The sequence below is a fragment of the Sus scrofa genome, chromosome 9 (assembly GCF_054392235.1).
Source record: "Sus scrofa isolate SSC_HxYL_T2T_F1_AM1 chromosome 9, Sscrofa_HxYL_maternal_Yorkshire_Landrace_v2.0, whole genome shotgun sequence".
Taxonomy (NCBI): Eukaryota; Metazoa; Chordata; class Mammalia; order Artiodactyla; family Suidae; genus Sus; species Sus scrofa.
Genome location: NC_139391.1, coordinates 93,844,337 through 93,869,218, shown reverse-complemented (window position 1 = coordinate 93,869,218; position 24,882 = coordinate 93,844,337). Strand labels below are relative to the sequence as shown.

The 24,882-nt window shown below is 36.7% G+C and overlaps 1 protein-coding gene across 1 annotated transcript in view; it reads left to right on the top strand.

Annotated features, from left to right (window-relative positions):
- The window catches only part of MACC1 (MET transcriptional regulator MACC1), a 107,703-nt gene that overhangs the window by 23,292 nt on the left and 59,529 nt on the right, over nucleotides 1-24,882 (top strand). Inside the window, 3 exon segments of the mRNA XM_084978446.1 lie at nucleotides 6,189-6,260; nucleotides 24,453-24,520; nucleotides 24,523-24,570. Coding sequence (XP_084834572.1) covers nucleotides 6,244-6,260; nucleotides 24,453-24,520; nucleotides 24,523-24,570 — 133 coding nt within the window. The 5' untranslated portion in view covers nucleotides 6,189-6,243.

The window sequence follows — 24,882 nt, the reverse complement described above, 5'->3', positions numbered from 1 at the left end:
AGACTGTGGCTCTTGGCTTGCAGATGGGCTGGTCTAGGGAGTTCATGACTTCACATTCTTGTCTGACATTTTCCAGATATGACTAGAAGGTGGGGCTCATTTGGGCCTGTTGACCAGAGCACCTATATGTAGTTTTTCCAGCTTGGTGGCCTTGGGGTACTTGGACTTCTGACATGGCACTGATTTCACCCAGAGCAGATTTTCAAAGAGAACTGGACAGAGGCTCTACAATTTTTTATGATCTAGACTTGAAAATCTCAGAACATTGCTTTTCCTGCATTTTATTAGTCAAGCAAATCACTAAGGCAAGTCTAGATTCAAAGGGAATCTCAATGAGAAGATAGCAAATAATTGAGTTAGTTGTCATTTATTACCTTGTGGCCAAGTACCACAGGGTAATAAATTTTCTCTGATTGTATACTACTTGCATAAATTACCCTGCTCAATAACTTCATATATTGGAATATCAACAGAAGTATGAAGGTTTAAGTAGAACATTAACATGGCTCCATGACAGTAAGAAAAGATAGTTATTTTGAAACTTGCATAAATCTATTGAATTTGCCTTTAATAAGGTTGAAAAATCAGAATTACTTTGATAGCAGGCCTAAGGAAACTGGTTTACAGTTATGTATTACTTATTATATCTTTGTCTCCTATTTTTTTCTTACTTATTTACTTATTTTACTCCTTTAGTAAGATGATACAAATGAGATACCAAATTGTCATTAGTAAATTTAAATACAGCTATGGTAAATAAATACTACAGAAAAACTGGCATAGAAGATAGGATATGTAAGCCATTTTCCTGCTTGTCCTTAGTCTCCATTTCTGCCCTTCTCTGCTCTTCTTTTCTGTAGGTTTATGGTATCCCACAGATTGCCTTTTCAGGTTTTTACTGCCAGCAAGATTCCAGTTAGGTTTTGTCAGTGGGAGGTCCTGGCAAGAGACCAAGAAAGAAAGAAGGGGGAAAGTGACTCACTTCCTGTTTTCAACTTCTGGGCCTCCATCTGCAGTAGCAAAAAACTATGGACTCCAAACATCGAAGCATCCTCTGGCCATTTCTTCCTTGATTCCAACACCTGCTTTTTGGCACACCCCTTGGCTATACCACCACCAGGACCTACAACAGAGACCTTTGGTAACCTCAGCTCCAGCTGTGTGGTACCTTCTCAGCAGTCCCAGCACAAGTCACACAGGTTGCAGTTATGTTTTCAGCCACTCGCCTCTCACCAACACCTCATCTGTCATCCAAGTACTGACAGAGGGGCCTCTGCTTGGTGTTTCTAGGGTCTCTTGAGGCACTGTGCAAATGCATTATCAAGTGGGCTCCTGGGTTCAACCACCTCCTCCTCCGTTTTGTCTTCCCGGCCTTGGGGATATTAGGTATCGACATCTAAGTTAGTTCACATTCTGCTTTTTGTGCTTTTAGACTTCTACTCCCCTCTGCTCAAAAGATCTCATATGATTTCTGTTTTCCTCACTGAACCCTCAGTGGTACAGTAGGAGCCTATGTTACTGCTATTTGCAGATATAGATAGAAGATCTACTAAGGGAGAATGTTCAGATTAGTGCATCTGGTATGTAGAAAGGTGAGCATTCATAAAATATCGGTGCTTTGTTTTCCAAGTTTTTAATGCCCTCCCTTATTATGGACTTTGTGTCACAGAACCAGTTGTGTTTTACAAGGAAATACTCTTTTCACAAAACAGAAAGCAAACATTATTGAGAGTAACACTCTTTTTTCTTGTCAGCATCAAATTGAATTTTGTAATAGCAGAAGTCACAGGAATATATTCACTGATCATTCTGTCATTAATAGTTCACAGGGAGGCTCTCAGAAATGAAAAAAGTGGGTTATTATTAGAAGAAAACCTTTCATTGAAAGTCTTTCCATTTCTCCTGGTTTGACAAAAACTAACAGATTTTGGCTTTGTTGCTATTTACAAAGCCATGAATTGCTCCAGAATTTTATATTTAGAGTTATCTGTTCATGCTATGGGAATGGAAAAAGGCACTGCCAATTCCTTTTTGAAAAAAGAATCAACAATGAGTAATGTTTATTTGTTATGCCTTGACTCTCATATTCATTTGTCAGTTCTGAAAAGTTTGTATTGAGAAAAAAATTTTATTTAATATCAAGATCCAGTGACAATTTATTAGTTAATTTATGGCCTTAAATATTTTATAGATATAAGTAATTGTTAAAGTAGTAGAATCAAAATCTTATGAATACATAAAGCTAAGTGGAAGACAATCATTTAAATCATCTACATTGGCATAATTAACAATTAAGCATTTAATTTGGTATGATTATAATTATCTTTGATATTCAAAAGACAGAAATAACATAGTATACATATATTTGAACAAACATATAAAATAGTCCTGATTTCAAGGGAGGCAGGAACATAAAATGGGAAAAAGAAAGTCTATTCAGCAAGCATTGCTGGGAAACCTGGACAGCTGCATGCAAAGCAATGAAACTAGAACATACCCTCACACCATGCACAAAAATAAACTCAAAATGGCTGAAAGACTTAAATATACGACAGGACACCACAAACTCCTAGAAGAAAACATAGGCAAAACACTCTCTGACATCAACATCATGAATATTTTCTCAGGTCAGTCTCCCAAAGCAATAGAAATTAGAGCAAAAATAAACCCATGGGACCTAATCAAACTGAAAAGCTTTTTGCACAGCAAAGGAAACCCAAAAGAAAACAAAAAGACAACTTACAGAATTGGAGAAAATAGTTTCAAATGATGCAACCAACAAGGGCTTAATCTCTAGAATATATAAGCAACTTATATAACTCAACAGCAAAAAAGCCAATCAAGCAATGGAAAAATGGGCAAAAGACCTGAATAGACATTTCTCCAAAGAAGATATACAGATGGCCAACAAACACATGAAAAAATGCTCAACATCATTGATTATAAGAGAAATGCAAATCAAAACTACCATGAGATACCACCTCACACCAGTCAGAATGGCCATCATTAATAAATCCACAAATAACAAGTGCTGGAGGGGCTGTGGAGAAAAGGGAACCCTCCTGCACTGCTGGTGGGAATATAAACTGGTACAGCCACTATGGAGAACAGTATGGAGATACCTTAGAAATCTATACATAGAACTTCCATATGACCCTGCAATCCCACTCTTGGGCATATATATGGACAAAACTCTACTTAAAAGAGACACATGCACCCGCATGTTCATTGCAGCACTATTCACAATAGCCAGGACGTGGAAACAACCCAAATGTCCATCAACAGATGATTGGATTCGGAAGATGTGGTATAACAGAAATAACATAGTATACATATATTTGAACAAATACATAAAATAGTCCTGCTCAGCCATAAAAAAGAACGGCATAATGCCATTTGCAGCAACATGGGTGGAACTAGAGAATCTCATCCTGAGTGAAATGAGCCAGAAAGACAAAGACAAATACCATATGATATCACTTATAACTGGAATCTAATATCCAGCACAAATGAACATCTCCTCAGAAAAGAAAATCATGGACTTGGAGAATAGAGTTGTGGCTGCCAGACGGGAGGGGGAGGGAGTGGGAGGGATCGGGAGCTTGGGGTTATCAGACACAACTTAGAATAGATTTACAAGGAGAACTACCATTTGATCCAGCAATCCCACTCCTGGGCATCTATCCAGAGAAAACCATGACCCGCAAATACACATGTACTCCAATGTTCATTGCAGCACTCTTTTCAATAGCCAAGACATGGAAACAACCTAAATGTCCATCAACAGAGGAGTGGATCAAGAAGATGTGGTACATATACACAATGGAATATTACTCAGCCATTAAAAGGAACGAAATACTGGCATTTTTAGCAACATGGATGGACCTAGAAATTATGCTAAGTGAGGTCAGCCATACAATGAGACACCAACATCAAATGCTTTCACTGACATGTGGAATCTGCAAAAAGGACAGACTGAACTTCTTTCCAGAACAGATGCTAACTCATAGACGTTGAAAAACTTATGGTCTCCAGAGGAGACAGTTTGGGGGGCGGGGGGATGTGCTTGGGTTGTGGGATGGAAATCCTGTGAAATCAGATTGTTATGATCATTATACTACTACAGATGTGATAAATTCATTTGAGTAATAAAAAAAAATCTTCACAGAATTTAGTCTTAAGGGAATATAAAGGCTAGCAAGATTCCAGAGATTTACTAGCTGTCAAATGTACAAATCTGAAGATAATTTAGGAGAGTGAAAGTATTTGTGATTGTCTTCTACTCATTTACAATGAAGCACTTTACATATAGCATAGATAATATATAGATTAGATGATAGAAGTCAGCGTCTCAGATACTTTCCTGATCTCTCACCCTCTCTCTCCCTTTTGCAATTTGTGTGTGTGTGTGTGTGTGTGTGTGTGTGTGTCTGTCTGTCTGTCTGTCTGTCTGTCTGTCTCTGTCTCTTTCCTCCATCTCATACTTGCAGAAAGCATTTTTCACTTTGGTCTAGAACTAAGAGATTATAGAACTTAAATGTGTCATTTCTTGGTTAGTCTTCCCAGAGCTTTCACACTGCAATGGGCATTTCCTTCAAGAAAGCCATTTATGTTAAGCTATCTATATGCCAAATTTGCATACCACCTAGAAATTTTAACGGGCTTCCATTGATTTGTTACACATGACTTTTTATTTGTTAATCCAGCTCATTTCCTTCTCAATTTTCAATGGGAAATTCATTCATTCATTTTATTACATTGCATAGTTTATTGAACACCTACTGTACACTAGAAACTGTTCTAGATTCTAGGAATACAACAGTGAACAAAATAAGCAAAGAAATAAATCTTCACCCTATGGTGCTTACATTCTAGCATGGGGAAAATAGAACAGAACAAAATATATTAGTCATGTATATTGTATATTAGAGGATATAAGTGGTATGGAGAAAAGGGCTCATTTATAACATAATTTTTAAGTAAATATAAAAAGATGCTGGGGAATTCACCATAAATATCTGAGGATGGAGTGTTTAACACAAGTAGAGAAAACAGCAAACATAAAGGCCCGGAGGTAGGAATGTATCTGGTGTGTTTAATGAACAGTAAGTAATGCCAGTGTGGCTGGAGTCATGTGAGGAAGGAGAGAGTATAGAAGGTGATTTCAAACAGGTAATGGGGTCACTTGTTTTAGATCCAATGTTTAGGTCATATGACTTTGGCTTTTACTTGGTTGAGAAAGAAAGCTATTGCAGGGTTTTGAACAGATGTGACCTGAGTGATATGATCTGTTTCAAGGAGAAAGTGATAAGCTACACTGCATGATGTTGATAGGTCAAATAAGACAAGTAATAAGAACTTACCACTGAGCTGTATAACACAGGGAACTTTAGCTAGTCACTTACCATGGAACATGATGGAGGATAATGTGAGAAAAAGAATGTATGTATGTATGTATGTATATATATATATATATATATATACACACACACACACATATATATACGTGTGTGTGTGTGTGTGAGAGAGAGAGAGAGAGAGAGAGAGAGAGAGGGGGACTGGGTCACTTTGCTGTACAGTAGAAATTGACAGAACACTAAACCAACTGTAATGGAACATTAAAAATCATTTAAAACAAAACCAAAAAAAAAATTTACCACTGAATTTGACAATGGGAGGTCATAGGTGACCTTGAAAAGAGCATTTCTGATGGAGTGGGGAATGGGTAAAAATGATGGGCGCACATGAGGAAAAGAATAATTGTAGATATGGAGAGAATTTTTTTTTTTTTTTTGGTCTGTTTTTGCTGTATAGGGTAGGGGGTTTTGGGGTGGGAACTAGAGGGTGAAGTAAGATCAAGACAGGTTTAGTTGGATTTTTTTTTAAGATGTCAAAAATATCAGCATGTTTTTATGCTTATGGGAATGATGCAATAGAGGGGAATACGCTTGTGATGCAAGAAAGAGAAGAGACGGAGGAGAGTTTTGATGCATTTCTTTGAGTAGGTGAGTTGGAATGGCACCTACATATCGATGGAGGAAGGAGACTTGGCTGGCTGCACCAACAGCTCATCCATAGTAACAGGAAAGAAACCCAAGTATATGTGTCCACATATAGGCAGTTCAAAAAATGGGTTAGTAGGAAAAAGTGGAATTTCTCTCTGATTGCTTCTTTTCTTTAATCCTCAGTAAAATATGAAGCAAGATCATCAGCTAAAAGTGAAAACTAAGAAGACTGTTGGAGATGATTCAACAAGAAAGGTGAGCTGGATATATGTGCCAAGGATGTTAAGATTGTCTGGCAACATGAAAACTAAGCATCTGGGATGAGTTTGTGTGCTTTTCTTCAGCTACAAGCAGTTTTCTGGATTATAAGTAGGTGGAGTGTTGGATTTCACCAAGGTATGGTTACACTACTTAGTAGAAGAAACTTATAGACTGTTTGGAGAGTTAAGAGGGTATGTAGGAAGGCAGTTATAATGGCAGTCTTGTCATTTAAGCTGTAAATAGAGTAAGAGAGGTTTGTGGGAAAGGCAGGTGTGGGGCAGTGAAAAGGCGGTAGGATCAGCAGACTATTGGTCTTATAAGGTGAAAGGATTGTCAAAACTAAGGAACTGCCATGACATATTAATTTATATTAGAGTTCACCTTAGTTTAAGAATTTTTTTTGTTCCTCCTGTGGTTTTCTCTTCATCCTGTTTTTTTCTTTAAATATATCCCTTTTTATAAATTAGATCTGAATTAATATCTATTCTCAATGTAAAATATTTTCATAATCAAATAATTCACACTTATTAAAATTTGAAAAATATAAAAAAAGATAATGAAGATTATTCTCAAGAGTCTTACCAATTAAGCACAAATACTGGTAGTACTTTTGATTATGTCAGTCTTTAAATATTCTAGTCTTGTTTCTCTTCATAATTTTTCATGGTTTTGTACCATCTTTTTCATTTCACCATAGTCTTATAAGCATACTTCATGCTGTTACATGCTTCCATCAAGATTATCTTCAATGACTGCATAATATTCTAATAAGTGGATATTATATAATCTGTTTAATTTTGTCTGTATTACAGTGTATTTATACTAATTTATTATGGCATTAAAATTGTGTGGTGGTGAATGTCTTTGTGAATAATTTTTAAGGTCATTATTTAGATATCATAAATAATTTTTTTTTTTCCCACTGTACAGCAAGGGGGTCAGGTTATCCTTACATGTATACATTACAATTACATTTTTTCCCCCACCCTTTGTTCTGTTGCAACATGAGCATAAATAATTTTTATGTTTGTTCTTCCTTTCTTTAAAAACAGAATCATCTAGATGTCTCAAACTAGTCCTTAGACATTTTCATTTTCTTTAGATAAATCCTCTCAAAGTTTCCACATAGTATTTTAATAACTTCCCTAGTGGATTTAAATATAACAGATTGACCTTACATTTATTTTCAGTATTTTAAGCTCCTATTTATTTATGTTATTGTGTTACCCAGTTCAGTGTTATGCTACATTTTTTAGAGTGCTCCATCCTGATCACAGACATAAATTCAATGGCCTATTGTTTTGTTGATTAAAATAATGATTTATTCTAATTGTTAATTACTTAGTACAGCAAATAAGTATTTTATATTTATGGACTAATTTTTTTATGTTGAAAGTTTTCAGAACCATTTAGAATGTTGTTGGTAAATGCCTTATCTTATTGATATTGGAACACATTCGTGCTAACACACCCAGTTAGCAAGTCCCTTTGAGCTTATAAGAATCAAAGATGCTCTTAGATTAGAGGGCATTGTGGAGAGGACATTAGAAAGTTAGGAAATAAAACAGTCTGCAACCGGTGAGCAAGGTTTTATGAACTGGAAGACCACTAGGGATGTAACAGGAGCTCTGGCCACATGGTGGCAATTCTTGGAGTTGTTCCCTTAGGAGAGCTACTCAAGGCCTCCTGCAGTGGGATCTTCAGGGGCATTGCCCACTGATTACTCTGCATGTATTCATTGAGAGTGTGGACTCCCAAGCAAGATTCTTGGGCTTTGGCTCCTGGCTCTTTTACTTCCTAGGTGAATGTTATTAGGTAAGTAAATTTATCTCTGCATGTCTCTGTTTCCCTACTGCAACATGGAGACAATAATATCAACTATCCCACAGCACTGTTGTGCAGTTAGAGGAGAAAACAGATGTAAAATACTTAGAACACTCCCTGGCACCAAGTGTGCCTAGTAATTTTTAGCTGTTATTGGTTACTGTAAATTTAAGTTTATCTACATTAGGCAATCTCTTTTACACTTCTGCCAGATTTCTCTTGTTTTCAGTCTGTTTTCTGTTATCTAATTTTACTCACAATGATTTAAAGTATTAAAAGTAAATTTCTTGACTTTATTCTAAATCATAACTAAGCAGACTTGATTTTCTTCATAAATTAAAATATGATTAAAGGAACGTTTCTATTCCACATATTTTGTAAGTGCTATTTTTAACTTGGACATCCAACCTAATCCAAAGAAACTTCCTTATTTTCTTGTCTCTCTTTCACGATTACATGTCATTTTCAGTCACATTATGTCTCTTTGGTTAAGTTTAATTGGAATGCTCATTTTGGTTACTGTTTAAATACTAGAAGATATATTTTGGAATAATACATGTCTTAATATTGTCTTATAAAAGCTTGCAATAGATAAGTAGCTGAGATAGTGATAGAATTTTAAAGAGCAATTTGTCAGTGTCTTATTAGTTCTTATAATAGCAAATTATTAGCCTCTGTTAAAATAACAATTTCTTGGTAATTCAGGTTCATATTTTCCTTTTCTTAGAGAGGATGGATACTATCTATCCCCTGTAGTCCCACCAGGAGGTTGAAGAGAAATGTGTTGTATTGTTTAGAAATCTGGAATAGGGAACAAAAGGGAATATTGAAAATATTTTCAATCCAATAGAAGGAAGAGAGAAATAAACACAAAAAGTAAATACAACATTAGGTGGTAGAAATAAAAGTCATGACTTTAAGTGATTGTAAAATAATAGAACTCAACTATTTAAAGATGGATATTAATAATCAATGTGAATTTTTAAAAATCTAGCTATTTGCTCTTTATGGTGGCATACCTCATAACCAACCAAAAGAGGTTAACTAAAGAGATAGAAAAAGATGTCAGATGAATACTGTATTTCTTTGAATTTAAAACTCCAACCATTTTAAGACGTACCCTTATTTTATGTAATACCAAAAAACAAAAGCCATCTAAATTTTGACATCAATTGCATATGCCCTTTTGATTTCAGAGGTTTATTTTTTTGGCTCAACTCATGGCATATGGAGGTTACAGGCTAGGGGTCAAATTGGAGCTGTAGCCACCGGCCTACACCACAGCCACAGCAATGCCAGATCTGAGCTGTATCTGCAAAGCTTACGGCAGCTTACGGCACAGCTTACAGCAGCACTGGGTCCTTAATCTGCTGAGCATGGCCAGGGATCGAACCTGAGTCCTCATAGGTACAGGTCAGATTTGTTTCTGCTGAACCACGATGGGAACTCCCTGATCGGAGATTTTAAGCTGTAAAAAATATCTTAAAATTATAAACTACAATAGTGAAAAGTATGTCGGTATGACAATGTTAGTATCACAGAAAATTTAATTTATGTCAAAAAATGTGTAGACATAAGAGAAACACTAGAGAAGAATAAAGAGAAAATCCATTAGGAAAACATAACCTTTACATGTTTGCAGTTTTAATAGTAAAGCTCTTAGCTCTGTGAAGCAAAAATTGATAGAATTTTTAATAATAATAATGATAAAAAAGAAAAAAGAAAAAGAAAAAAAATTTGATAGAATTACAAGAAAATCTGACAACTTTAAAACTATAGCTGAAAATTTTATCACACCTCCCACCAAAACTTTTAAGTCAAATAGGTATAAAATAATTATAAGAATAGAGTATACTTGAACAATTTAGTTTAAGAACTTCATCTAATAAATATAGAGGGATAGAGGGATTTCATGCATATTTGTAATTTGTTCTTTTTTTTAATTGTATATTTTATGTTATTATGGCTACTCTTGCAGTTTATGGAAGTTCGTGGGCCAGGGATTGAATATGAATTGCAGAGGCCAACACCAGATCCTTTAGCCTACTGTGCTGGGCCAGGGATCAAACCTGTGCCTCTGCAGTGACCTGAGCCATGGCAATTGGATTCTTAACCCACTGTGCCATGGTGGGAACTTCGTAACTTTTTAAATTTCAGACATTCTGTGATTGTGTATTTACAAATTTTGTTCATTTGTTTGCTTGCTTTTTAGAGATGCACCCGCAGCACTGGAAGTTCCCAGGCTAGGGGTACAATCAAAGCTGCAGCTGCTGACCTAGGCCACACCTACATCACAGTTCACAGCAACACTGGACCCTTAACCCACTGAATGAGGCCAGAGATTGAAGCCTCATCCTCCTGGATACTGGTTAGGTTTGTTATCACTGAACAACAACGGGAACTCCCTTTACAGATTTTTAAACGAGAAAAATAACAATGAATCATCTATCAACCAAAACCCTCAAATTCATTTCTGTAAATGTAACAAAAAGCTACTGAAACAAACACACTTAGTACCAGTAGCTTAAAAATTCCTATCTCTTCTATTTATACTATCTTGATTGTGAAATGACTGCTTATTATTCTGATGTTCTACTAGTTGAATTTGAAATGAAACTAGGTTGTCTCAGAGTTCCCTGATGGCCCAACAGGTTAAGGATCAGACATTGTCACTGGGTTGAATCTGAACTTCTTGGATTGCTATTGTAGTGCAGGTTCGATTCCTGACTTAGGAACTTCTACATGCTGCAGGCACAGCCAAAAAAGAAAGAAACTAATTTTTCTCAAATATTCCTTAGCTGAAAATATTCCTTTAAGGGAAATAAACTTTTTTTTTCCTAGAGAAACATTGCCAATAGGTCATAATGAGAGATTCACATGTTAATTTTGTTTATTAAAAACTAGGAAGCTTTTACTGGGAAAATGTTAACCAGGGAGATGTTTTTTGGGATATTCCTGTGTCTGTCTGTCTGTCTGTCTGTCTGTGTGTACGTAGTGAGCTAGAAAATGCCACCTAGAGCATAAGAAAACTCTTTTGGCCTAAGCAGAACCAAGACATATACTAAAAACAGGCTTTTTTTATTATCTTAATAGCTAAAAGTAGATTTTATAATTCTAAGAGAAAGATTTTATAATTCTAAGAGAAAGAAAAGACAGATACATGAACTCCAGCAAAACATGCTAAAAGAGAGAGTATTTGTCCTTAAAGCCTAAAGCAGAACTGGTCTTAGATGTGATCCCCAGGCTATACCAGGAAGGCCCATGCCACTTACAGGGTAGAGAGAGTCCCACATTTTCCCTGTATCACCCTGAAATCCCACGATTAGCACCATGTTCCTTTAAACATTTTTGCCCCAGAAGGGTTGCCTTGTAAGGATGGCATCTTGAGCTGCCATGTATTTTATGAGGTCCAGTACTATGTTGGTATAAAACAAAACAAAATGAAATATATTCTTATCACCTTATAATTGTGATTCAGTGGCTCTCAGTGTTCATTGTACACTGGAATCTCCTGGGACCTCTTTATATAAATAATGTTACCGGGGTTCCACCCTAGGCTTTTGGGATAGGTTCTGGACTTCCGTATTCTTGTTATTTATTTATTTATTTATTTATTTATTTATTTATTTATTTATTTATCTATCTATCTATCTTTTTTTTTTTTTTAGGTCTGCACCCACGGCATACGGAAGTTCCTAGGCTAGGGGTTAAATCAGAGCTGTAGCCACCAGTCTATGCCACAGCCACAAGGATGCCAAATCCAAGCCTCATCCGCAACCTACACCACAGCTCATAGCAATGCCAGATCCTTAAGTAGGCCAGGGATCGAACTGAGTAGGGCCAGGGATCAAACCTACAACCTCATGGTTACTAGTTGGATTTGTTTCTGCTGCACCACAACAGGAACTCCTGGACTTCAGTATTTTTTAAAAGTTCCATAGTTGATGATGCAGAAGAATTGTTGAGGACCACCATTTTACATTAAACTGGTTAGGGCAACCAGCCAGGGGGCAGAAACAAGACCAGTACAGAGCTTCAGAACAGCAGGCCAGGAGGACCCCAGCCTGGCACTGGGTGGTGCTGTGGGCACAACTCTGAGCCTCCTTCTGGTTTCCCCAACTGAACACAAGGAACCCTCCAGCTCCCACAGAGCAGTCAGGGTCTCAGTAGAGGGAAACACAACCCCCTACCTTGGGTATTCCACCTGCTTTAAATGAAAGGAGAGATGGAGAGGAAGGGAAGAACGAATTCCTCTGGAAAGGTTCTAAGTTCTTTTGGGTTACTAAGTGCGAGGGTTCAATTTTTTAGTCTGCTTTAATGAAATAAAAAGGACAGCGATGGACAACTGTATCCATCTTATATGGATGGTTTCCTTTGTATTTAACTTGCTATTTCTATTAGAATTTTGTATGAGAAAATAGAACACTTATTACACTCATTAGGGTATAAGTACATGGTCCCTTTCATGTGGGACCATGTGCTTATACCCTAATACTGTAATTACAGAGACAACTGTCTTGGGTTCCTTAGACTGACACATTTTAGTTTCAAAAATGGAACAGTCCTGGGCAAACTTAGTCCTATCTACCCAATAGATAGTTGGTCTCCCTACCTATAACCCACATGTTCTCTTTAGCAGCTGTGTTTTCAGGCCTTTAAGTAGGACATAACACCTCTTTTATTCACTATAAATTCCTTTTCTTTATGGGTAGGAAATATGGTTATTCATGAAGAGTTATAGGAGAACTAGAAGTAGGGTTGACAATGCATGGCCTTCAGTTGTTTCACTGAAAATATTCTCATTAGTTGCATCTTCTAGTTTCCCATTTCCCTTTAAGGCTGTAGTCTCCTGCAGCCCAACCCCAAACCTTTCAGTTGGTTTCCTTTCTCACACAGGAAAATTTTGGTCTCTCTTAGCTTCTTTCTTAAGACTTCTCGTACACTCCATCATTACTTGAAACTGTCTTCAAATAAGTGAATTTTAAGATGTAATTGTCTCTCAGAAAGGAAATGATCTGGTTTCCAGTATTTAGAGAACAGCAAAGCATTACTAATAACAAAACCATTTCTTGTTCTGCTAAATAATATGTGTATATATTTCTTGTGACTATTCTCTCTACTTTATCCATTCATCTATGTACTATCCAACTCCCTACCAATCTGACTATATATATCTTTACATATGAGCAGATACTGTTATTTTTCAATTTTTTACTTTGATAAACAGTTCATACTTTGCAAACAATTCTCACTTTACAAAATTGACAAATAAAAATACTCTGATTCCCTGAAACATTAAAAATTAGATGTGATAAATTGTTGAGAATTTAAGGGAAACTCCTGCTTTGAACATTGGATGATAAGGCATAATGAACACTCCTTTCTTTAATCTTATCAGTTCTATCAAACTTCACCCACATGCTTATTCTCACAGCAATTATTAGTATATAAACACTCTGTTATCATTTAATAGCAACTGAACATTCATATTGTCTCGATCAAGAAGGTAGACTTGTCAGATATGATTCACACCAGCGTTTCTAAGTTCAAACCCAGGAAGACTATGGGTGTACTTAAAATGTGTGTCAGAGGGTGTTTTTCTTCTGGCAAAGAATTTGGTGACTCTTATAGTTAATTCAACCCAGTAACAGTGGGGTAAGTCTTGACTGAAAAACATTAGATTTAGTTGTGAAAGGACTGAGAAAATCTAGTTAGAAAACAAAACAGTAATTTTTCAATTACCGTCTTTAGAGAGGTAAAAAGATTATCTTTAATGATCTTTTAATCAGAATGATTAAACAATCACATGATAAATAGAACTAAACTTCCTCAGTGCTTTTTCTGCTTCCTCTTTTCCAATATACCTTAAGTATCTTTGTCAGTAGCCACTCACTACTCATGCTGAGAGCAAGAGAATTGGCACAGATAAGAATAAAATAAAAATGTTAAGAACTCTCATTTTCATCAGTGATTGGTATTAATTGGGGATTTATGGTATTTATTTAATCTTTACAATGACTTATAGAAAGCTTTATTGAGATGTAAATCACATACCATTAACAAACTATTTAAAGCAGATATTTTTATAATCTATTGCTGAGAAAGTATGCTCAGACCAATGAATTCACTTATAAGCTTTGCTTCGAACCCATTTCTGTTTAATTTCAAGGCCTACATTCTTTCTATATTTTTTCTTTCTGGCAGGAGTAATACAAATACTTGTTAAAATGTTCTATGAAGAATGGCAAATAGGAGGGGATTCCCAAGACACAACTGGACAGCAGTCATTTTTTCCCTTAGGCAGCAAAGTCAGAGTCTAAGGCCATCTGAGTGAAAGAAAATTCTAGAATGTGCCCAGTTGGAGAAATTATTTCTCTATGCACAGGAGCAATAGGAGGGAAGAACCAGAGGAAGAGAAAGAGAATCACCTGGTCCTTCTACTTTTTATACAGTATTTAATTTGACTATTAAAGCAGCACTATGAAGAATAGGGCTCATTAATAAAAACAACAATAGTAATAATATTACTATTCCTTATTTTTTACAGGTAATAAACAAGGTCACAAAATGTTTAGTAATTTTCCCAAGTTTATATCCAGGGGTCTGAAACAAGAGAATTCTAACTCTAAAACCAGAATTCTCTGTACTTTGCCAAAATGCATTTACATAAGAAAAAACAAACACTGATGATAGGGGAAAACCAGTGAGCTCTCAGGATGTCAAGTGTTCTATAAAGTGGTGGAGTTTTAGGGGTTCCTGTTGTGGCTCAGCAGGTGAAGGACCTGATTATTGTCTCTGTGAGGATGATGGTTCAATCCCTTGTCTGCCTAGGTGGGTTAAGGATCCCATGTTGCCATGGGTGTGGAGTAGGCCTTAGCTTGAGCTCCAGTTCAACCCTTGGCCTGGAACTTCCATAATGCTGCAGGTGTTACCAAAAAAATAGTGGTGGAGTTTTGCAGGGCTTATAAGAAAACAAATACAGAATTAGGCTCAGGGTCCTGGAAAGAGCCTGCTAAATGAGGGTCCTACAAGTTCAGCTTTATTAGTCATGGGGTAAATCTGACTCTAGTTCTTCCCCTTCTGAATCAGTAAGTGACCTTTGTGTCTTTTGAAAAATACAAGCCAGAAAACTTCTCTTGCATATAATGATGCAAAAAAAAAAAAAAAAAAGACTCAAGGTCACTTATGACAGCCAAAGTCATATCCAAAAACTTGCTTAACAGTTCAACTTGTTCAATTATCTACCAATTCTCCGCCAGAGTCACTTTTTTTTTAAAACTTTTACTGAAGAAAAATGTATACTTACTTGTTGTTTAAATGCATTATGATGATCAAGTATTTGCAAACATTCTGAAATTCATTTTTTAAAAAAGAAGAGGAGGGAGATAGACAGACACTGTGTGTGTGTGTGCATGTGCACACGTGTGTACACATACATCCACACACACAAATCCATCCTTAAAATGAACATACTACAGGGAATTCAAATTAACAAATGTCTATTGATCATCAGTTATATATGCCTTGGTCAATAGTGAAAGATGGATGATTTATGATGAATGTTTATCAGAAGTCCATAATACTCTCTTACTCATTTTTTGAGTGTTAATTGCATAGTTCTGCTCTGTGAGTTGAAAGGCAAGATGCTGCAAGAATGATATAAAGTCAGCATGAGTAGAACCAACCTTGCCAGGGACTTGATTTTCTCTTGTCTTGGCCAAATGTCACATCTAAAAAGTCGTTGTGTGGACTTCTGGAAGAGAACATAGGCAAAACATTCTCTGACATCAACCTTACAAATGTTTTCTCAGGTCAGTCTCCCAAAGCAACAGAAATAAAGGCAAAAATAAACCAATGGAACCTAATCAAACCGACGAGCTTTTGCACAGCAAAGGAAACCAAAAAGAAAACAAAAAGATAACTTACAGAATGGGAGAAAATAGTTTCAAATGATGCAACTGACAAGGGCTTAATCTCTAAAATACACAAACAATTTATACAACACAACAGCAAAAAATCAACCACCCAATGGAAAAATGGGCAAAAGACCTGAAAAGACATTTCTCCAAGGAAAATATACAGATGGCCAACAAACACATGAAAAAATGCTCAACTTCCCTGGTAATTAGAGAAATGCAAATCAAAACTACCGTGAGATACCACCTCATACCAGTCAGAATGGCCATCATTAAGACGTCCACAAATAACAAGTGCTGGAGAGGGTGTGGAGAAAAGGGAACCCTCCTGCACTGTTGGTGGAAATGTAAGCTGGTACAATCACTATGAAGAACAGTATGGAGATACCTTAGAAATCTATACATAGAACTACCATATGACCCAGCAATCCCACTCTTGGGTGTACAGCCCAACAAAACTTTCCTTGAAAAAGACACGTGCACCCGCATTTCATTGCAACACTATTCACAATAGCTAAGACATGAGAACAACCCAAATGTCCATCGACAGATGATTGGATTCGGAAGATGTGGTATATATACACAATGGAATACTACTCAGCCATAAAAAGAACGACATAATGCCATTTGCAGCAACATGCATGGAACTAGAGACTCTCATACTGAGTGAAGTAAGTCAGAAAGAGAAAGACAAAAACCACATATCACTTATAACTGGAATCTAATATATGGCACAAATGAACCTTTCCACAGAAAAGAAAATGATGGATTTGGAGAATAGACTTGTGGTTGCCAAGGGGGAGGGGAAGGGATTAGGATGGATTGGAAGCTTGGGGTTAATAAATGCAGACTATTGCCTTGGGAATGGATTAGCAATGAGATCCAGCTGTGTAGCACTGGGAACTGTGTCTGGTCACTTATGATGGAGCATGATAATGTGAGAAAAAAGAATGTGTATATGTATGTGTAACTGGTCACCATGCTATACAGTAGAAAATTTACAGAACACTATATACCACCTATAATGGATAAAAAAATCATATAAGAAAATAAAAAAATAAAAAATAATAAATAAAAGACCCCCCCCCAAAAAAAAAGTCATTTTTCATAGGAGGTACAATGCTAGGGCAATGTGAGGCTGGGACCACTTTATTTCACTCTCATTGAGTTAAACTTTTTATCATTTTTGCTTTAAATTCTTAAAATATAAGCCATTATTACTTTGACATTATATAGCATATGAATTTTAAAAGATCTCATTTTTTGGTCTTCCAGAATTCAGGAAATGTTTAGAAACATTCTCATACCCTCCTTCTTATGGAGTTCAAATCAGGAGGTGACAGTTTGATTCCTGAACCTATAAGTGATGAACCTGCTACCCTGAGCACCTCATATAACCTCTCTGCAGCTCAGTTTTATCATCTGCAAATTGAGCATTCTTTGTCTAACATAATGCTTTTCTCTTATCGTCATGGTCACTTATAATTGCAGTCACATTGAGTTTGGAGGCTAACGGCTGCCTACTTCATGAGCTAGGACTGCTTCATAATTTGTAGTACCCAAGGCAAAATGAAAATGTGGGATCCCTTGTTCAAACATAGTAAGTATTTCAAGATATCAACAGTTGAGCGTTAGACCAACATGAGGCCCTTCTGATAAAAAAGCCCTGTGTGACAGCATGTCACACATACACCCTTCTTTTGGGCCCTGCTGTGAACTTTGGAAAGATCTCCTGGGACTGAGATTGAAGCTTAATGCTACTCTCTACCAACAAGCCCAGGCATAGTCTTAAACTCACTTCCTCTGGAAGGGAAGATCTGACCCATGGGTAGGAAGCATAGTGTAGGGTTCAAAGTCTTGTCTCTAGAATTTGGTTATCCTAAGTTCAAACAATGGCTCTGCCGCCTAGTACCTATATAATCTTGGGCAAATATGGAGTTCCCGTCGTGGTTCAGTGGGTTAACAAACCCAGCTAGCATCCATGAGGACACAGGTTAGATCCCTGGTCTCTCTCAGTGGGTTAAGGATCTGGCGTTGCCATGAGCTGTGGTGTAGGTCGCAGACACAGCTTGGGTCCTGCATTGCTATGGCTGTGGCAAAGGCTGGCGGCTACAGCTCCGATTCCACCCTTAGCCTGGGAATCTCCATATGCCATGGCTGTGGCTCTAAAGTAGACAAAAAGACAATAAATAAATAAATAAAATTGGGCAAATAACTCTGTAAGCCTAATTACCTTACATTTAGAACCAGCTTTATAGAGTTTTGAAAGTTATAAATGAGAAAATTCATGCACAGCACTAGGAATGTAGCAAGCTCTCTATAAATAATAGCTTTTATGATGGATTTTTAAATTATTTTTCAGGCCTGACATATTCCTTTTGTGTACTGTTTACAGTCCTTTACATTTTCCCTTTCAGACTATGGTTTCTGGGAAGGTTTCTTGGCTACATCATTAAACTGAACATGAAACAATTTCCAATCTGCTGTTTCTCTGTTTCTGATTTCTGCTCACTAATATGATGTTATCCTACACAGTTATTGTAATTTTCCCAAACTCTTGCTCTGCTGGTAATGGGAGGGTGATAAGATAAAAAGAATGTGATCGGCATCTTGACATAGTGATATTAACAAGACATTGTATTGATGGATACTTTGAATTACTACAGTTGGAGGCATCATAGAAATTATTGTGTACTTCTAATACTGCTTAGAGCACTAGGGTTCCTGCAGGCCCTCCCTAGAGAATCTTACAAAGCCACTTTTGTTGGGAAAAGTGACTACTGATATTTTTGCTGTCAGGTCTTTTAAATCTTTGGCCGCATTGACCAGAGGTAACAAACTATTTGAAAACTATTGGTAAAGGTATATACACTACCAATCAGAGAGTGTGCATAGCCCATCAGAAGGTGCCCTGGGAGTCACATCCAGTGAGGCCATACGTACATGGCAATACCATGGAAATGTCCAGTGAAATCATACCAGGTGAGTATTATCTACTGATTATAGTTCCTTTGTTTTCCACTCAGGGTTTTTATACTAGTTGTATTTACCAGAGGACAAAAAATTATTTGTGTAGGTTTGGCTTTTGAGGCGTAAAGTCCATCAGTCCAGTAATTGCCCTTCTGACATTTTAGCATTTGCTGTTACCTGTAAGAGTTATAGCCTATGTGGAAGTATTTTTAATATCATATAGGTCAAGAATTAAATGCAGTACAGATGATAGAAACACAGGAATCTGAGGTATTCAGGGACTAGTTGAAAAATATTTTGAACATACTGGGTGACTGAATACAAAAATTTTCACTGTATGATGATTATTGTAAATATAATGACTGTAAATGAACACATCTTAAAGGGAATTTTTTAAAATTTGGGGGCCGCACCTGTAGCACATGGAAGTTCCCAGGCTAGGGGTCTAATTGGAACTATAGCCGCCAGCCTACTCCACAGCCACAGCAACACCGGATCCGAGCCACGTCTGCGACCTACATCACACCTCATGGTGACGCCAGATCCTTAACCCACTGAGCGAGGCCAGGGATCAAACCCAAAACCTCATGTTTCCCACTCAGATTCATTTCCACTGTGCCATGACAGGAACTCCTACTTTTTTTTTTTTTGTCTTTAAAAGGGAAATTATTTTGAATAATATTGTTTTCCTGGTTACTCTTTTGCAAACACTCCCTCCCTCCCCCAAAAAATCTTTGCTCTTTTGACAAGTTATACAGTTGGCAAATATTCCCGGTTCCATAAGACTTAGTTTAAACTGTAAAATGAATAGAGATCAAAACTTTCTTTGTTGGTTCTTGGAGTTCACTGGTGGTACAATGGATTAAGGATCTAGCATTGTCGCTGCTATTGCATGGGTTTGATCCCTGGCAAGGAACTTCCTCATGCCATGGGCATGGCCCATAAAAAGCTTTATTAATATATTCTTTAAGAAATAAAATGATGGATCCTGTAGAATCAGATTGTGTTTTAAAAGGCACCTTGAGAGAAAAACATGTCCTCAATTAAATGGGCAGTAGATTGCTCTTTTCCCACTTACTCATTCCAACAAAGACTGACTCATGCTTCTTTAGACAAAGTTTAAAAAATTCCCATTTTGGACACCAGTTGAAATTTAATATAAAGTTTAAGTGGAAGAAAACATGGGGAATTAATAAATGGGACTAGTGCTCTTTGCACCTGTGTAAACATGCACTGCCTTCCAAAGGTCAGCATCATGGTCCTTCCAATTAAGGGCTTTTCCATTATATTGCCTCTCCCTGTATTTATAGGAAAAAAAAAATCCAGATTTAGGACAGAGTCCTTATGAGGGGTGTGTGTGTGTGTGTGTGTGTGTGTGTGTGTGTATGTGTGTGTGTGTGTGCAAAAAGACTGGGAGAAGGAAGATTTGTTGGGTGATGGTGGGAATAGCCAGAGGGGAGGGAGAAATCTATTTAGGAAAGAAGTTAACATGATGGGTTTTAGAATGTGTCTCTCAAGATTTGCTCCCCAGAACCACAGCATCACATCACTTTCTTAGAAATGCAAATTTTTGGGTGGGACCCCAGATCTTCTAGATCAGAAACATTGGAATAGGTCCAGCAAACTGTTTTGTTTGGTGTTTGTTCAGACTCTCCAGGGGTTTTGATGTGATTGAATTTTAGACCCACTGGTTTAAATGACAGTGAAGATCTGCTTGCTGATTAAAGAGGCTACTACACGAAGAATTCCAGCTAATGACAACCTTGTTCCTTTGTTTCTGAGATGCTATGATCCTCGGGGCATAGCTGCATAAGGTATCATTCCTGGTTCATGTATAGTTGAGAACTTCTGACTATATTCTACTAAGATGTAACTTTTTTACATCAAGGGTTATTTGCCTCAAAAGAATCCTGGGTATAAATTGTTCCTTTCTGCTATTTTCTCCACAACAAATTACAGAATTTAGGTAGGTTTCTGTCTAAACTGGTTTTCCATTTAAAATTTACTTTATCTTTTTGAAATAGACTTTTTATTTAAATATTTTTTTCTCATTTTAATTTGATTTGCTTATTTTTTCAGAAGAATGTGAACTTAGTTTTCCTATTTCCACATTTTGGCTACCTACAGTGTACTAAGGACTTTAGTCTTGGACATAATATTTGAAAAAATTTACCACAGAATTTTGAGGGTCTGCCAGGAAACTTGAAGTTCAGTGCAAACTGCATAGTGCATAATTCTACTTTTTCACCCAGTCTTTTCATGTAGTTTCACCTATTGGAGAAAATTTTGCTATTGCACCATTTGATCTTTTTATGCGATAATTTTTGCATTTTTTATCCACTGTGTTTGGAAAACATGACCCTCTCCTCCCTTGCTTTCCCTTTCTTTTTCTTTTCTTTTCCTTCCTCCCCTTTCCTCTCTTTCTCTCCCCTCTTCTCTCTAATTTTATACATATTTTTTCCTCTTTTTTTTTTCCTTAGGGCCACACCCATGGCATATGAAAGTTCTCAGGCTAGGGGTCAAATCAGAGCTACAGCTGCCGGCCCACACCACAGCCACACCAGATCTGAGCTGTGTCTGTGACAGCTCACGGCAATGCCAGATTCTAAACCCACCGAGAGAGACCAGGGATCGAACCCGTGTCCTCATGGATTCTAGTTGGGTTCATTACTGCTGCATCACCACAAGAACTCCCTATTATTTCTCTTTTATACAAGAAAAGGTTTTTGATTTCTTTAAAAAAAAACTTTTTGAAATAAAATGTCAATAACTTGAAAGACATGTAATGCAAAAAAAGACAAGCCACAGGTGACGGAGGTATGGTTAGCAGATGAAGGAGAATAATAAATAAGGTTTAGCCTGATTGGAAATTGGAACTGGAAAGTAGGATAGTCTTTCAGAATGTACTGTTGGGAACCTTGAGTCAGAGAAGAGGTATGTGGAAGATGAGATATGGTCGGCTATATGGGCAGGCTGAAATGTGCATGAGTAATTATGGCTGGTCAGTCACTCACTAGCTATTTGACCTTGTTAAGTTACTTATGTCCCATTGTTGAGATTTCATTTTTGTACCCAAAGAAGTCAATTTAATATACCTATTTTTCAGTGTTGTCATAGCATTCAGAGAAAACATACTTGTAAAGAAGGCTGAGGTTTAGCAATGTCCTATCTACAGTTAGTACATATGGATGCTTTCAGCTGTAATTCATCTGTTTCCTTAGTGTCATGGTAGTTCCATCACATTAAAACACCACAATTTTTTATCCATTCATATGGCAAAGTATATTTTGATTGATTCTAGTTTTTTGTATATATTGTCATAAATATTCTTATATGTCTCTTCTGATGCACACACGCAAGATTTTACTACAACACATAACTGGGATTTGAATTGCTGGGTATTCAGCTGTAACGATCTTTGCTAGACAGTACCAGATCAGTTTCTAAATTGACACTTTAACTAAGAGTGTATAAAAGTTCTCTTTGCTCCTCATCTTTGCCAATAATTAGTGTTGCCAGATTTTAAAACTTTTGCAAATTTGATGATTGGGAGTTGTAACTCATGTGGTCTCATTTAGCATTTCCTTGATTACTAGTAAATTGAGCATATTTTATATATTTAGGGATCATTTGTGTTTATGTGAGAAGTGCCTGTTCTCTTTTCGAATTTTTCAATAATGTTTTTATTTTGCTTATTGATTTGTAGGAGTCTTTGATATATTTTGGAATCTGATCCTTTTTTCTTTTTTAGTCATATGTAATGAAAATATCTTGTCCCAGTTTTTGACTTGTGTTTTTACTTTTTGTAAACAATATCCTTTGTGGAGTTCCTCTTGTGGTACCACAGAAATGAAAAATGCAGTCAGTAACCATGAGGTTTAGGGTTCAATCCCTGGCCTCGCTCAGTGGATTAAGGATCTGGCATTGTCATGAGCTCTGGCTCAGATCCCGCGTTGCTGTGGCTGTGGCCTCTGCCGGTGGCTACAGCTCCGATTCAACCCCTCTCCTGGGAACCTCCATATCCCTCGGGTGTGGCCCTAAAAAATAAAAACAAAAAATAAAAAAACAGAACAATATCCTTTGATGTATATGATTTCTCCTTTTTTTTTTTTTTTTTTTTGTCTTTTTGCCATTTCTTGGGCCACTCCCACAGCATATGGAGGTTCCCAGGCTAGGGGTCTAATCGGAGCTGTAGCTGCCAGTCTATGCCAGAGCCACAGCAACGCAGGATCCGAGCCACATCTGCAACTTACACCACAGCTCACAAGGCAACGCCGGATCGTTAACCCGCTGAACAAGGCCAGGGATCGAACCCACAACCTCATGGTTCCTAGTCGGATTTGTTAACCATTGCGCCACAACGGGAACTCCAATTTTTTTTTTTTTTTTTTTTTTTTTTTTTTCCGGCTGCACTGGAGGCGTATGGATGTTCCCAGGCCAGGGATTGAATCTGAGCCACAGCTGTGACCTACGCTGCAGCTGTGGAAACAGCAGATCCTTTAACCCACGGTGCCGGACCAGGGATTGAACCCACACCTCTGCAGCTACCCAAGCCACTGCAGTCAGATTCTTAACCCACTGTGCCACCGCAGGAATTCCTCATTCTTTTTTTTTATGTTTTGCATTTTGTTTGTCCTTTGCTTAAGAAATTCTGTTTCTAGAAAGCATAAAGATTATTCTGTTGACTCTATTTTTAAGTTTTAAATTTTTCTTTTCAGTCTTTAAATCTCTTAGAATAGATTTTTGTATAATCAATGTTATTTTTTTCAGCATAGACAACCAATTGTGCTATAACTCTTTGTTGAATAATCCATTTCCACACTGCTCTGCCTGGCTACCTCTGTTATATATTAAGTTTCATTTGAGGGTGGATCTATTTCTGGGGGTATTGTGTTTCCTTAGTCTATTTCTGTTCCAAATCCACATTGTCTTACTTAGCGCATATTTATAATAAATACTAATGCACACATCACTTCTATCATGTTCCTCTTCTGGATTGTCTTATATAGCAGCTCTTTTCTTTTCTACATAAATTTTCAACTGGCCTGAGTTTCAAACATATGTTATTTTTCTTGAATTAAATGTGCAAAAGGATTTGGGGAGAAATTCCAGTTTCGTGATTTTTAGTCTTCTAATTACCAACAGGGAATGTCTATTTATTGAAGTTTAAAATTACTATTATTTTTGTTATCCTTTGGATTTTCACTATTTCTTTTTTATAGGATCACTAATGCATTTCTAATTTTATTTGTTGGTATTAATCCAGGATCTGATGTTTTTCAATGGAGCACTAATACTTTAGGATATCTAGTCCAGCATCCTACCATAAGTAGAGGACCTATAAAGAGTATTTATATGAAACTTTCTGCTTTAAACATGTGGATTACTTTGAGTTTTGTTTCTATGCCAAGCTGCTTATATATTCTTACAAGAAATATGGTATGTAAATATTATGTATTTACTCTTTACTCTGTAGGTGGAATAATGTTAACCAGAGAAAAAGCCCCTTTTTCTTCAGAGGAATTTCACAAAGTAGATCTGAAGGAAATTTGACATGGAAGCCCAAAAATCCTCAAAGAATTGCAGTATTACAGGTACAGGTACAAGAATTTATAACAATTGTAATTTTTTCTTCTATCATCAATAACTACTGGAGGACTTCCTCTGAAAATTGCTACTGAAGATTAAAATAATTATAAAATCCCATCTTTATCATAGAAATATTTACACTATCATTAAAAAGATGAGCAAAATAAAATAATCAACCAAAAGATTATAATAAATATTATGACACAAAAACTCATTATTAAATGAGTCCTATATTCAGTAAATATAATGAATTTTGGGATTGAAGAGATCTCAGTAGGTTGAATGGGCTAATACATCCTAATGGAATATAAAATAAT